General features: G+C 40.3%; 1 protein-coding gene across 6 annotated transcripts in view; it reads right to left on the bottom strand.

Annotated features, from left to right (window-relative positions):
• KCNC2 (potassium voltage-gated channel subfamily C member 2) overlaps positions 1–10,094 on the bottom strand; it is a 235,537-nt gene extending 225,443 nt beyond the window's left edge. For all 6 annotated transcript variants that reach the window (XM_012814180.1, XM_012814178.1, XM_012814179.2 and 3 more), the window contains exons 1-2: positions 9,556–10,094; positions 7,671–8,382 (exon numbers count right to left, since the gene is read on the bottom strand). In XM_012814180.1, coding sequence (XP_012669634.1) covers positions 7,671–8,363 — 693 coding nt within the window. In that variant the 5' untranslated portion in view covers positions 8,364–8,382; positions 9,556–10,094. The remainder of the gene's footprint in view (positions 1–7,670; positions 8,383–9,555) is intronic.
• Between the last annotated feature and the right edge of the window lie 4,363 nt (positions 10,095–14,457).

The following is a 14,457-nucleotide window of genomic DNA, read 5'->3' as shown; positions in this document are numbered from 1 at the left end:
CTACTACTTGATTGTGTTACACAACATTATTTAAATTAGTATTTTATAAAAGTTGTATTTGCATTTTATCATTTACTGAACAACTTAAAAATTCTAGATAAATATTGGTGTAAAGAAGGAGAATGTCTGTGGTCAAAAGTTGGCAATTGTTCATATCTAAGTCATGTCTATGTCAACTCAAAAGAAAACACCTTCCTCTGCTGTGAGTAAATCACAGAAAAATCTGTAAAGACTATCTCTGCCTTTGCTCCAATTTTTAAAGATGTCAACAATATGATCAAATACATGACGAAGGGCAAGGCTGTAATATCTGGCAGCACACCCAACCAACACTCTCCAAGATGAAGAGGACTCTACTGAGGTGGCTACAGAGGCTCTGGACAAACGGAGCACTGTGGCAATGTCAGATTACAAAGATGTCCTTGTCGTTATTAACTTTCAGGAGAGAAGACCAGTCAAGTGATTGAAGCTATCAAAAGGTACTTTTTTCCAGAAATTATCAACAATATTTTGCCTCAAGTCCTTCTGTTTTGATTCCCACAAACTGCATCTTCTTGGACACTCCTGAAATTGTGACATTGCTTTATGTTTCCATCACACCACCTGCGTCTGACTGTCCATAAAGAAAGGAAAGGTTTTCTGCATCTACTTGCTGACCTCTCAGCAGCATCCAAACCTCTCTTGTGGATCTCCAGCAGCTCCAAACACATTCCACTTCTCTACATCCCTGAGTAAACCCACCATGACCACTGACACCATTTCAGAAGTCAGTGTTCTTCTATATGAAACTCATTACTTAATGCCAATAGTTTGAATTTAAAAAGGAAAAAAATCAAAACAGTGCATCAAATAAGAGTAGTAAAACGTATTACAAAAGACATTACACAAAAAGATCAATAAAGGATCAAAAGACGGGTATTGTTTCTTACTTATCTAAACAAATCCTGGCTTAGCTTGGGAGCAAAGGCTTCTGTAGATCCTCCCACAGGAAGTATGAGGGGAAGGAAAAGAACCAGGGTAAGTGGACAGGTAGATTTGTTTTGAGACTTTAAAGGTAGTGGACAATAATGTGTAGAACCACTGGAAAACTGGACCTGGAGAGGGCCTGCAAATAAAGTGAATACCTAAAATAGTGACTCTTTCTTGGTATTGTTGAAAAACAAGACATGCTAGAGGTGGAGCCTATGCTGACTATTCCCACCACACTCACACTCGCTGCTTCCCAACAGCTAAAATTTGTGCATTTACTGTTCAGCACCTGTGGGCTGAGCAGACCACACTGAATGGAAAAAACACGGAATTAGAAGTCAGACAACCCGAATTCTAGCACTGCTGGTGTCACTAACTAGTTTTGCCTAGAACGTGGCAGTTGATTTTTCTGTGAATTGAGGCAATTGTGTCAGATGATTGCCAGTTTCATTCTAGTTCCAGTTCTCACAACCATAAAAGTCTATCATATATTTCTGTCTCCAATCTCATTAAGATAGTACTTATTTTGGAGTTGTATTGATTGAGAAGTGTATATGTATCTTATATACACACTTCTAAATCAAAACTTTAAGTTATATCCTTACAAGCCTGTTCCATCTTTGTCAACATAAAAATTTTACAACCACATTCCTTGAGTATGTACTTATGTTATAACAATGAGTATCTTCTTTTTATGTAGATTCCTATTTCCTAAGTAGAAAAACTATTATCCTAAGGGAGAAATATGGAGTGTTATACAATACACATACACATTTGTTTGAAATAGGCTTCATCAATGAAAACATTAAAATATAAACTTATGTAACATACTGTTCTCTATGATTATTCTGATAGAGTAAGTTATGAAAGAGATTAGAACTGAATAATTTGGCATTATTTTGTAAACACTTAAATGTGTTAAGCATATCTGTAAATCTTCAAGTGAATAAGATTTTCCCTTCTGTATAAAATATGGAAAGGGAAAAGGATGGTGTCTTTGACAAGATACTTTTCAAATGGAAATAAAACTGAGATTATCTAATCAGTTACCCTTGTGGGTGGATAGAGACACAGCTGCACTGAATCTGAGACCTAGGAAATGACAGAGCAGATCATCTTTATGGGTTTCATGACAGAGCCACAGCAAAATGATTTCCTGAGATCAATATGTGGTTGAGAGAAAGCTGTTTTCAATGGAAACAGGAAGCTAAGAGCTAACCTGTTTCTATGGTAACCAGAGCAGTAGCTATCCAACAGCTGTAGGAAAAAAAGGGCAGAAAGTTACAAATGCAAAAAAAAAAAAAAAAAATCAATTCTGGTTTACCTAGATACTGTGATGGTCCTTAGAGTACAATCAAAATGGGTACAGACACCTTGTTCCTTCCCCCCACCCTCAGGATCTTTAGCAATAATTATTCTACAAGCCTCAAAATTATAGAGCTAGAAAGAAGTTTAGACACTATCTAGTTCAACATGTCACCCCAAATTTTTGGGTTGTTTTATTTTTCAGGATAAGGCAAGAGAAACCAAGACTAAAGAAGACAACGTAAATCCTCCGAAGTCATGCAGCTGGGGTTGAAATCAAGGTTAGTCCCATAGATCCCAATCCACATGATTTTCCAATTCTGTTTCCATATAATAGCTAGTCTTTCTGTCTTCTCCTCCCAATACTCATAGTCTGTCCAATTCCTATTCAAAATATTGACTGCACAGTATTAAAATTATTAGCATCCTTCAACCTATTAAGACAAAAGCAAAAAGCAGGGCTGTTCTTCCATTAAAGAATATCTTTACCACTCTTCTAAAAGAAGAGCCCTTCACAATTCAACTAGAATTGAATTAAGTGTATGTAGTGTATTGACAGTTATTATTTGGACCATAGGGCACTATATACTGCCTTCTAGAGATCTGTGTTTATCTCCAGTGCCCTTTAATATTTCATTTAGACATATTTTTAAAGTTTGTCATAATAAAAAGGAAATACAACTCAGAAGTTCAAAATAATACAGGACTTGGAAATTACTTTTACTTTATTTGTAGTAGTAAAAATTAATGGTAGCGATACACATTTTTCAATCGGGAGAGGTTTATCTGTATCTTCATATAAACTTACACAGTTCTTTTTTGGCTGTTTTAAAAATGAGCTTTCTGAACAGAGGTGAAGAATTTCTTGTCTTTAATTTTGTAAACTCAGGCTTATACATAGCCTCTTAGCACAATTTTACAGAAAAAAGTCATACTTAATCTGTGATATTACTTTAAGGAATATTTATTTTTTATATCTCTGAAATTTTGTTTGCTGTTATCATATTGTATTTTTTTCAAATTTAATAGATGTTACCTTCATAATTCAACTAGAATTGAATTAAGTACAAATAGTATATTGATGGTTGTTTTATTATAAATAGAGAGGTACATTTATTAAGGGCAAAGGATTCTATCTTCTCTTTTGATGCCTTTCCTTTGCATAGTTTCCAATCTAGAATGACTGAGTAATCAATATTCATTGAATAAATGAGCTTCCTAAAAAGTTTATTAATTGACAACAGTATTTATGAACAAGCTATATGTAGCCATTAATTCTTTTCATTAGAGTGATACTTGAAAAGTAATAACGAATACATTTTCTTATTTTAATTTTAATATATGATTTTAATTGTCTCCACCTTATAATTTTTTAAAATAAAATGTTACATTTAAAAATACTAGCAAAGGGTGGTGCCTATGGCTCAAAGGAGTAGGGCACCAGCCCCATACGCCAAAGGTGGCGAGTTCAAACACAGCCCCGGGCAAAAAACGATAAAAATAAAAAATAAAAAGTGCTGGCAAATAGTTATGTAGATCATCTTTTCACTGTTTTTTTTTTTTTTTGTGGTTTGGAGATGAGGAAAAAGAAGACCATAAAAAGTAAATTAAATATTTGCAAATTTAAATCTAATGCTAGACATTGAAATTTAAATTTTAATAGCTATGTGTATACTTTAATAATGCTGTGGAAATACAACAATCTAAAATGCTAGTAAAGTGAATATTTTCAAGATTAAAAAAATGATGGAATCACTCTCACAACCCATGTATGAGTGCAAATGACTGTGACACACAGAAGAATGGAGAATGACAAAATTCAAGAGAATGTGGGAGAGATCTAGACATGTACCAAAACACACCCAGCCAGCATCTTACATGGGGTTCCAGGGCAGTTATTCTTTTCTTTCTCCTTTCTGAAATGCTCTTTGAAAGTAAAAACAAGCAAAAGAAACAAAAGCTCCAGCAGGTAATCAAGGATATGCATAAATAAGCAAGGAAGAGCCACACTCTAAAATAGAGCTGAATTCTATCACCTCCCCTCCCCCTTTCAAAATATAAGTGAAAAGAAAAGGAAGAAAGGGAAACTTACACCTGCTCTCAGCTTTTTAATATGGAAGAGCTTTAATATGGAACATTTCTGAAATTATCTTTCATTTTAATCTTTTGTCTTTATGCTATTTTTTAAAAATTCTTAAAAATCTAGAAGTTCTATCAAGGAATTTCTACCTAGTACTGTTCTCCCCCTTATACAGTCTTCAGAGGAAAGCACATATGAGCTTCAATTTTACCTAACACTTAAGTATTAAACAGAAAGTATATGGTGCATAACATTTTCACAAATACATCCATGCATCCCTACTTTTTACTGTTTGTAAATATCACTCACCAGCATCAACAGAATAATCTCTCTTTTTTTTTTCCCTGATCTTATTTTCTCCACAACAGGTTTCCATGACAACTTATATTTGAATTTTTATAAATTTCTATTTTTTGAATAGTATTCTTAAGGAGAAGAACTCAAGAGTATAAAACATAAACTTCTTCACTAAATTAACTGGAACAATTTAGATCTCTCAAATATACATGGTCACTTCATAAATTAAAAGTCCGAAGAGACAAGTCAACAATAATAAAGGCAAAACTGAAGTGTCACAAAATTCAATTATCCTTTGCCTATCACTGTTATTTTAGTCTGCTATTTAGGTAATAAAAGTTAGAAATATAACATCATTATGCAGTCAAGCTGATCTCTTCAATAGTAAGAAAGGAAAATCATGAAACATGTAAAAGAAGTTTAAAAAATTCACACATTTAAAATTTTTCATCTCAAGTAATTCAATAAAAGAACTAATGATAAAAAGAAAGACTGTATGTAAAAGTATAAACACTTAACTTCTATTAAGAATGAGATCCACGGCAGTGAGAGGACAAATGAAGCAAATCATTTGACCACTGATGTACGTTTCCTGCAATTGTGCCCTTGAAAAATGTAATTACATCCTGTGACCATCTGATGTGACTACTTATCAAACTAGTTAGATAACGTTAAGTCAGGCCATCATCTGAACTGAAAGTGTTCATATAAAAATATTAAATCACTTTTAAATAGAATGGTGACTTCCGATTACTCTTTTTTAGGCAACCCCCAGTAACTTGAAAAGAGAGTTCCCTGAAGGCAAGGCCCCCAAAAGACAGCAAAACATTTAGCCCTGACCAGTCAATAAAAATGGAAAGTTCACAGTCTTCCTTTTATGGAGTTAATTCAAATCCTGTGTTTTTATTCTATTTTTGGATGGTGGAAGGTAAAAATTCTAGGAGCCAAAGTCCTGGAACATATGTATTTAAAAAGTGACAGATGATCTTTCAAAGTTAGAATTCTAGTGACTGTCTCATGCTGCATTAAATCTCAAGAGCCATTTGAGCTAGAAAGTCAGTTATGATCAGTGGTTTTGGTAGACAAGGTCTGAGGAGGGTGTCATGAGACATCTAGAATAATTTTGGCTTTGTTATGAACTTGGAGTATGACCTTGGCCACCACTTGGCATCAGCAGTCTTCCTTTGCCTCACCTTCTTAGCTGATTCTGTTTCTACTTGCTCCTTGACTTGTGTTAATCTTTAGTGTTTCTGTGTTCTTTCCTGGCCTAAAAAGGATGCAAATCAAATCCTCAATATTATTACAATGAAATTTTTAGTAATATTAAAAAGAAAAACACAATTTTTAAGTCAATAGTTTACTCTTTTCACCAATAATCAATAGCACCAAATTTCATAGCAATGATAAAAGTTGAACATCTTTTAAAAGTTTTTGCTTTGTGATCTGGCCTGCAATAAAATGTATTATGGATCACACAGAAGGATGATAAAACCTTCTGTCTTTGTTGTGCATGATCTGGAAAAAGAAAAATCACATGATGAGCCTAAAAACAAAGTCAGATCTTTTAGCCACCAAGTGGAAAGAGCTTTATGTCACTCAGCTGGAATAGTCATGAGCCTGTGATTTAATTTAAATAAATATGTACTTTTTATTTCAGAATAACAACTCTTGTCAAATTTACAGAATGATCTTAACAGATAGATTTCAAAGTTGAAGTTATTATCAACTCTGTTTCAACATGTGAATGTGGACATTCCAGAATTTATGTTTGTATTTAAATCCTGACCCAAAAGTGTAGCAATGCTTTAAATTGTCTCTTTCATATTCTATGAAACAGATTTCCAAAGTGGTATCAAAAACACATCTTCTGACAAGTTAGTAGATAGACAGCTGCATCATATCTCAGATGCAGACGCTTTTAACATACAAAGGAAGAAAATAAAGAGGAGAGAGCCACTGTTAAGTTGGGAGAATTCCCGTTCTTCCCAGGGGGTGACTTATCTGGGTGTTAGAAGTTGCCCAGACACTCACAGTTGTCTAAATGCAACACTTTGCTCTCATATATAATTAAAAAGCATATAATTTTTGGTTATTTGTATTTCTTTTATTTCATTTAAACTGGTTACTTTTATAAGTCCCCTCATGGCATTTGAAAAATTAATTGGGAGTGCCAAACACTAAATTTAAGCTATCACTTCAACTAGAAATCAAAAACAAAAATGGAAGCTAGGGTCACAAGATAAAAAGTAAAATAAACTTTATTGTAATGTAAATTACTCAGTTTCTGAAAACTGTGATGACCCAAATGGCTAATCCATGTTCAACCTGTAAGAAACAAGAGATACAACACCCGGAGGAGAAGGCTCCAGGCTGGACCGTCCTGCACGTAGGCAGGCTATCGGGTCTCCTCCCTGGAACCAGCAATCCTGAATTCTTCTCTCTTGGGAAGAGACAAGCCCAAACAGCGTTCTGCACAAAATGAACCTCCTGACACACCTTCCCCGTCCCAGCCACATCCATGTATTCCATTTCCCCTGGCTCTGTCCTCAGACAAGATAACTAATGGGAGCCACTGCTCTGGGTGAGTCAGAGGTGAAGGGACCTTACTGAAAATGTCCAGTAGGAATGACCAGGACTCACGGTGAGACAGCCGAGCTAAAGGAGACATTAGAACAAGGTGAGGAAAAAATGCAATGGTGACACCGGTTTCAGGAAAAGGTCTCAGAAGACTTGTACAGAGAAGTCAGCATCTGCCCCTTAGGTTCCATCTGCTAAGGTAAATCAGTCTGAGTTGGAATGAGTGGAGGAGGACGTGGGGGGTGAAGGGTGAGGACTGATGGCCAGGACGCCTGAGTTTGCCCTGAACCCCATAAGCCTCTAACCCCACCGCTAGGAAGCTCCAGTTCTCTCCGGTATCTCAGCCCTCTGCCCCATCTCAGAGGCCCTGGGAAAAGAACAGAGTTGGGGAGGGAGTTAGGACAAGTTGGAGCAGAAGGGAAGAGGTCGAGTCTGGCCTTACCCTGGCTGCTCTGGACGAGTAGGGGTCTTCGAAGAGGGCCCACATGCGGGGCTGCAGCCTCCTCCAGCGGCCAGACTTGCCATCAGGGCCCCCCAGCCCCGCTGCGTCCTCAATGCCCAGCCTCTTGGCCGCCAGGTCCTCGTCGTCGTCAGCGCTGCCTCCGATGAGGTCGGGGGTCTCGAAAATGTCCAGGGCCTCCTCGGCGTCGCGGTGCTGCCGGTAGGTCATCCAGCAGCAGGGCTCCACGTCGGTCTCGTCGATGCCCCAGAAGGCCAGCTCCTCCTCAAAGAGCGGCCCGCACACGTCGGCGGGGCAGTGCAGCTTGCCGGTGCGGTAGTAGTTGAGCACGTAGGCGAAGACGCCCGGGTGCCGGTCAAAGAAGAACTCGCGGCCGCCCCCGGGGTGGTCGCCGCCGCCGCCACCGCCACCGTGGGAGCCGCAGTTGCCGGCGCCGCCCTCGAAGCAGCCGCCAGGGCCGGGGGACAGCGGGGGCGCCCGCCGCGGCGGCGACAGCGGAGGGGGCGACTGCTGCAGCTTGTCGCCCGTGGAGGTCAGGCAGTCGCCCTGGGGCTCGGAGGCGGCGAGAAGGGCCAGGCGTGTTCCGGGCAGGGTCTTGAGGGTGCTGCGGTAGGTTTCGTGCCGGGTGCCCCCGACGTTGAGGATCACCCTCTCGTTGCTCTGGATCTTGCCCATCTCTGTGGCTCAGACATGACTGGGGGGAGGTGAACAGCGCCCAGTTAAAGATCTCGGCCGTCAAGACACACCGTGACCCCGGCCGCCGCCCCAGCTCCAGAACTGGCAGATAGGCAAGGGGCAAAGGGCCCTCCCCAGGGTAGGTCAGAGTCCAGCCCTGTCCAGCCCCGTCCCGTCTCTCGCATCACACCTTTCCCGGGTTGCCAGAGAGCCAAAGATGTAGCAGCCCAAGTCTTTCTTGACCTGGGATAACACTGTTTTCCCGGCCTCACACCTTCCTTTTTGGGCTCTGATCTCTCCTCCTTCAGCTTTCCACCCTCCACCCTTCTGCCCCTCTGTCCCCTCTCAAATTTAAACTACTCACGTTCGCCAACCCCTTCCCTCGCTCCCCCAAACCCGCGTGTTTCCCTCCTAAGCCCGCTTTGTCCCCTACCTTGCCCCAGTCTCTCCTCCTCCCCTGATGGGTCTCTCTGTTCTACCTCCTGGACCCTCTGTCTCCCCCTCCCCTGGTCTGATTGCAGTTCCCTTAGCAGGGAGTTCTCTTCACCAAGGCAACTTGGCGGTCTGGTGGCCAGAGACACCAGGACCCGCAGACAGCCGGCCACGCGCTCATGCCCGGGTCAGCCCGCACACCTCGCTACTCCCTGGCACTCAGGGTGCCCTTTGCTCAACCTGTTCTTGGTTCACCTCTATTCTCCTTTTACAGACCGTGCAAAAAGAAGGAAGGCATAAATCAGAGAAAAAAGAAATTCCCTGCTGTGCCTTTCACCCAGGAGACCTCCGCCTATTTCCTCACCAATTTCCTTTCCACATTATTGTTATTGTTGTTGTTGGTATCATTAGGGTTATTATTACTTGGAAAAGGCAACAACAAACTAGGATCCATCTTTGAGAATAGAAGTGATCAGTGCATCCCACCCATCCCCCTTCCCAAGGAAAACAAATGCTTTTCGTGGTGGAGGGGCCGCTTTCCAGGAGGGGCGAGGCGGGGGGGAAGCTGCGGGGAGGCACACCCCCCTGGGCCCCCAGCTGCGAGTGTGGCTGGCGGTGCCCTGGTTTCCTGCCTCCCGGCCACCTTTCCCCGGCTTCATCTCTACATTCCTATTGCGGAAAGGCGGGGAGCTGCCTGTCTTCGGGGTCAGCGTGCCCTTCCCAGGAAATCACCCCTCTCCCCTTGTCCTCCCCCCATTACCTTAAGAAGACCGAGAGAAAAGTGGCTGTGCTTTTGGTGTCCAAGCGGACGATGTTCTCCGGGCAGCCGGACTGAATCTTGGCGCCCAGCTGAGCCACCCTTCTCCGACGAGAAACTACTTGTTGGTGTTTTCGGGGTTCAGGTGGTTGGGCCGCTTCTCCGGGCGCTGGGGTCGGGCAGACAGCCCCAGTCGGCCGCCGGCCGCGCTGCCCGCGTTCATTCTGCGAGCTGCGGGTTTGCGGGTCGCCAGCCTCCGCGCCCAGAGTCCCCATCGCGCAGGGTTGGGCAGACCATGGAGCTCGGGGCGGGTCCAGCCGGCGCTGCCCGACCCCACCGGGAGCGAGCAGAGCGCCTGGCCGCGGCTGGAGCCGAGACCGATGGGGGTCGGAGAGCTCTTCCCCTGAAGGTGAAGTCGCCCTGCCCCGATGCTATCTGCAGATTTTGTCTCTCTCTTGGAAGCAGCCACCCGGAGCTGTCCCTTCAACACCACTCGCCGTCACCCTCCCGCCGCCACCGAAGCACAGAGCTCAGGCAAGGGTGGGTGGGTGGGTCTGGAGACGCTCTGTTGTACCAACCAGGTTCACATATTTCTCTTCCGCGAAGCTCTGTCTCCACCCTCTCTGGAGCTTCGGCCTGCCTTATTTACACCCCACTCTCCACACCCCTCTCTCTCCTCACCCGTGCCCCACCCCTCCCAATAAATGAGAGAGAATGGAAGACCAATTGCGTTTCTTTCCTTGATGACAGCTGACCAGACAGAGCTTACAGGTGACAGTGAATACTGTTTGTTGTGTCTTATCCATGGCTGTGCCTTGCTTTTTGCAGTAAAATCTAGGTCTCCAGCCACCACATCATGAATATATAAAACCAAACAAGTTTTAAAAGTTTATTCTAGAAATATAATGCTTCAGAAAGTAAAACTTCAGATTTCTTTATCAGAAGCTAGAGAAGAATGGCATGTACGCAAGTATTGAAGTAATTGTCTAATAAGCCGATTTCTCGCTTTCTTAAGTTTTTATTGGACCTTGTATGAGTTTGCTTGAAGTGTCATAACAAAATATCACAAACTGGATGGCTTTAGCGGAAGAAATTTATAGTCTCAGAGTTCTGCTGGCCAGATGTCCAAAATTCAAAGCCTTGATAGGGTTGGGCTTCTTCTGAGGTCTGTGAAGAAAAAATACGTTCCAGGCTCCTCTTGTGGCTTGTAGATGACCAATTGTCTCCCTGTTTCTCTTCAGATCATTTTCTCTCCAAGTGTGTCTGCCTCTGTGCCCACATTTCCCCTTTTTATAAGGACATCAGATACATTAGTTTAGGCCCCACCTTAAATCAAGTTAACATGACCACACTGAAAGATGATCATTTTATCTTGATGGTTTCTATGAAGACTCTATCTCCAAGTAAGGTCATTCTGAGGTAGTGGAGGTTGGGATTCCAACCCATCTGGCTTTTATGTTGGGGAGGGGGCCTGATTCAACCTATACCAAGCCCCATCAGCCTGTATGTGTGTGTGTGTCTCTGTGTACATTCCAAGAAAGGAAGGAAAGAAGAAAAAAAGGAAGGAAGGAAATATGAAATAAATATTTCACAGGAACAATTTGCCAAAAAACTGAAGTCAGCCAAGTAGGAAAAACACCAAGGTGTATGTGGTAGGAGGTATCTTTGAAAAATAGATATTAATATTGAAACTGTGGTTCGGAAAGAGCAACATTTATGAGTTAAGAAGATTTTGGCAATATAGAGGACTGCAAGATGGGTAGTGAAATATAAAAATTCACTACATAAAATACCTGTTATGACATATTAAACAATTGAAGAAAATAAAGAACTGAAGTCTTTGGAAGGTCATTGATTATCTAGGAAATAAATGAATGAAAATACATTATGTATACATGTGTAAGATTACTGACAGTATGAAAAGAAATTTGCAATGACAATGTAAATAGCAACTATATGCACCCAACATTTGAATCACTAACACACACACACTCACACATACACACAAAGTATAAGGCTTAAACAAAAAAAGAATGAAATCCTGCCATTTGAAACAACACAGAGAGATCTGGAGAATATTATGTCCAGTGAAATAAGCCAAGCACAGAAAGAAAAATCTCTCATGTTCTCACATATATGTGGGAGATAAATATTAAAAATAATTGATCTCATAGAGATAGAGAGTGGAATAATGGTTACCAGAGGCTGGCAAGAGTGAGAAGTGAGTGAGTAGTGAGAAGAGGGTAATAATGTAGGGATAGTTAATGTGTACAAAAATATAGTTAGATAGTTAGATAAAATGAACAATATTTGATAGCACAAAAATGTGACAGTAATCAACAATAAGTCAGGGTGAACCTTAAAACAGCTACAAGAGTGGATGTGAAATGTTCTCAACACAAAAAAATGTTAAACGCCCGAGGGGATGGACGCCCCATCACCCTGATTTGATTAATTAACATTGTCTGCCTATATTAAAACATCACATGTACCCTATAAAGATGTACAACTATTAGGTAGTTATAATGATCAAAAAAGTTTAAAAATTTAATTTTTTAATTGTGAAGCTTGAATACCAAATAAGTTATTTTTGCTTTATACAATTTTCAATCACTGTAAAATTCTAAAACTAAAAATAATAATAAATTCCAATTGCCAGAAAAATTTCAGTGAAAAAGTATATTCGGTCAGGCATGGCTCATGAATGTAATCTCAGCATTTTGGGAGGCCAAGGAGGGAGGATTGCTTAAGGTCAGGATTCAAGACCAGCCTTAAGCTTAGCAAGACCCTGTGTCTACAATAAAAGGTAATAAATAAAAAGTCAGCTGAGCATGATGGTACATACCTGTAATATAAGCAACTTGAGAGGCTAAGGCTGGAGGATAGCTTTAGTCTAGAGAGGCTGAGGCTGGAGGATAGCTTGAGTCTAGGAGTTTGTGGCTGCAGAAAGATATGATCAATCAAACCACTGCATTTCCATCAGGACAATAGAGCAAGACCCTGCCTTCTGCCCTCAAAGAGAGAAAAATATAGAAAAAGAAAAGTATGTAAGTATATATACAAATTCTAAAATCTAAAATGCATTTTACTGTTTAGATGATTTCTTATATTATCTAATGCTATAAATTCAAAGAAAAAAGAGCATGTGGATTGTTTTCAAAAAAAACAATAGTAATAGAAGTATTTATAATAACATTTATTGAAATCATACTATATGCAAAATACTTTACATAAATTATCCCTTCTATTTAAATAAATAAAATATTTACATTCATTTACAAGACTATAGAAAGATATCTCTTACAGATGATGTGAATCAATGAAGAAAGCCTTTAGCTTCATAATATTAAGTTAAGTTCTGGAGGATCTATAGAGAAACCAAAGGGAAGGGAGAAAATGATGCAAAATTCTTACGGAAAAACAAAGGTCTATTGAATCAAGTTGTGTCTACATATGTATAAACGATTTAAAAATAATCACATTCACAGAATGATTATTTTTTTAGAGGAACTCGGATTTTGTGATTCATAATAGATTAGATGTGAACGTGTCAGGTAAGTTTGGAAAAAAGAATGTGGGAAGATCAAAGGATAAGATGTGCATGCCAGTGGAGAATTGAGGCACAAAGCAAGGAATGAAACTTGGTCTCTTTTATTATTTTCTGGCCACTATAAGAGGAGAAGATCTTAAGACAAATACCTGAGCTTTGTTATATAAGACAGGAGAGAACAGAAACCCCTCCAGCCAACTAACTCCACTGATACTGCTGTAAAAGTCAGGGAAAAGCAAGTGAAAAGCAAAGCTTTGAAAGATGGTGATGGAAAACCAAGAAGGAAAAACAATTATGGTTTCCTTTGTGTCTTGTGTGGAGCAAGGACTTAGAAAACTGTATGAACATTACTCCTTACAGAGAAGCAGCTGAAACTTTGCCTCTTTTATATTCTTGAGTCAGCATCACAGAAAGCTACGGAATGAGGCTGGATCTCATGAAACCACATGTATTTCTCAAAGCTTAGCATTTGAACAGGTTAACTCTTAAAATCTAAGATAAGGATTTTTAAATTATTTTTCATTATCAAAAGTAATATATTCATAAACAAAATTCTTCTGATTTTAAAAAGGGCAATGATTTCTCAACCCTCCCTGTAACTTTGCTCCTTTATAACTGTGACTTTGCAACTTTTCTCAAGACTGTTTCTCCAGGCCTTGAATCTGCACAGACTTGGTAACAGGTTTGGCCATGAGAATGTAGTGGAAGTGACAGGGTACCAGTTCCAAAGTTGACACGCTCCTGTGAGTTCTCTCTCTCTCTTCCTCCTCCTCTCTTGAAACTCTACCCCAGTGTCATGGAAATAAGTCTTAGCTAGTTGGCATCCTGATGAGCAACATACAGATCATCTACACACACACATGCACACATACACATTTCTTCAGTGCAATAAGAAACAGTATTAGAAACTAACTCAGAGAATGTTATTAAAGAGGATTATTCCTCAAACAAACAAAATACCTCATGATAATTACCATAACCCCCCAAACAGAACTGCCTTCCTCTTATTCATCTGTCCAGAACTGTCCAGCTGAACCCAGCCCAAATGCACTCACCCACAGAATGCTGAGTAACATAAAAGACTATATTTAAACTATCAAGTTTTGGAATGGTTTGTTGTGCAGGAACACATTACCGATTTTTCCTCTAAGCTTTCTTCATCTGAAAAGTAAAAAACATGCACCTACCTGCCTGCCCTCTTACCAGTAAGTAACACTTACATCACATACTGTGAATTCTAAAAGAAAACTAGTATCTGCTATACATTTTTTTCATTTCTCAAATTTTGAGAGGCATTAGTTTAATTCCATAAACTTTGGGGCAAGTAAAATTGAATCCATCCTCTGCATGTCCTT

Source organism: Otolemur garnettii, unplaced genomic scaffold (genome assembly GCF_000181295.1).
Source record: "Otolemur garnettii isolate 467f Iridium unplaced genomic scaffold, OtoGar3 scaffold00007, whole genome shotgun sequence".
In the NCBI taxonomy this organism is placed as follows: domain Eukaryota; kingdom Metazoa; phylum Chordata; class Mammalia; order Primates; family Galagidae; genus Otolemur; species Otolemur garnettii.
This window is presented reverse-complemented; position numbering and strand designations above follow the sequence as displayed.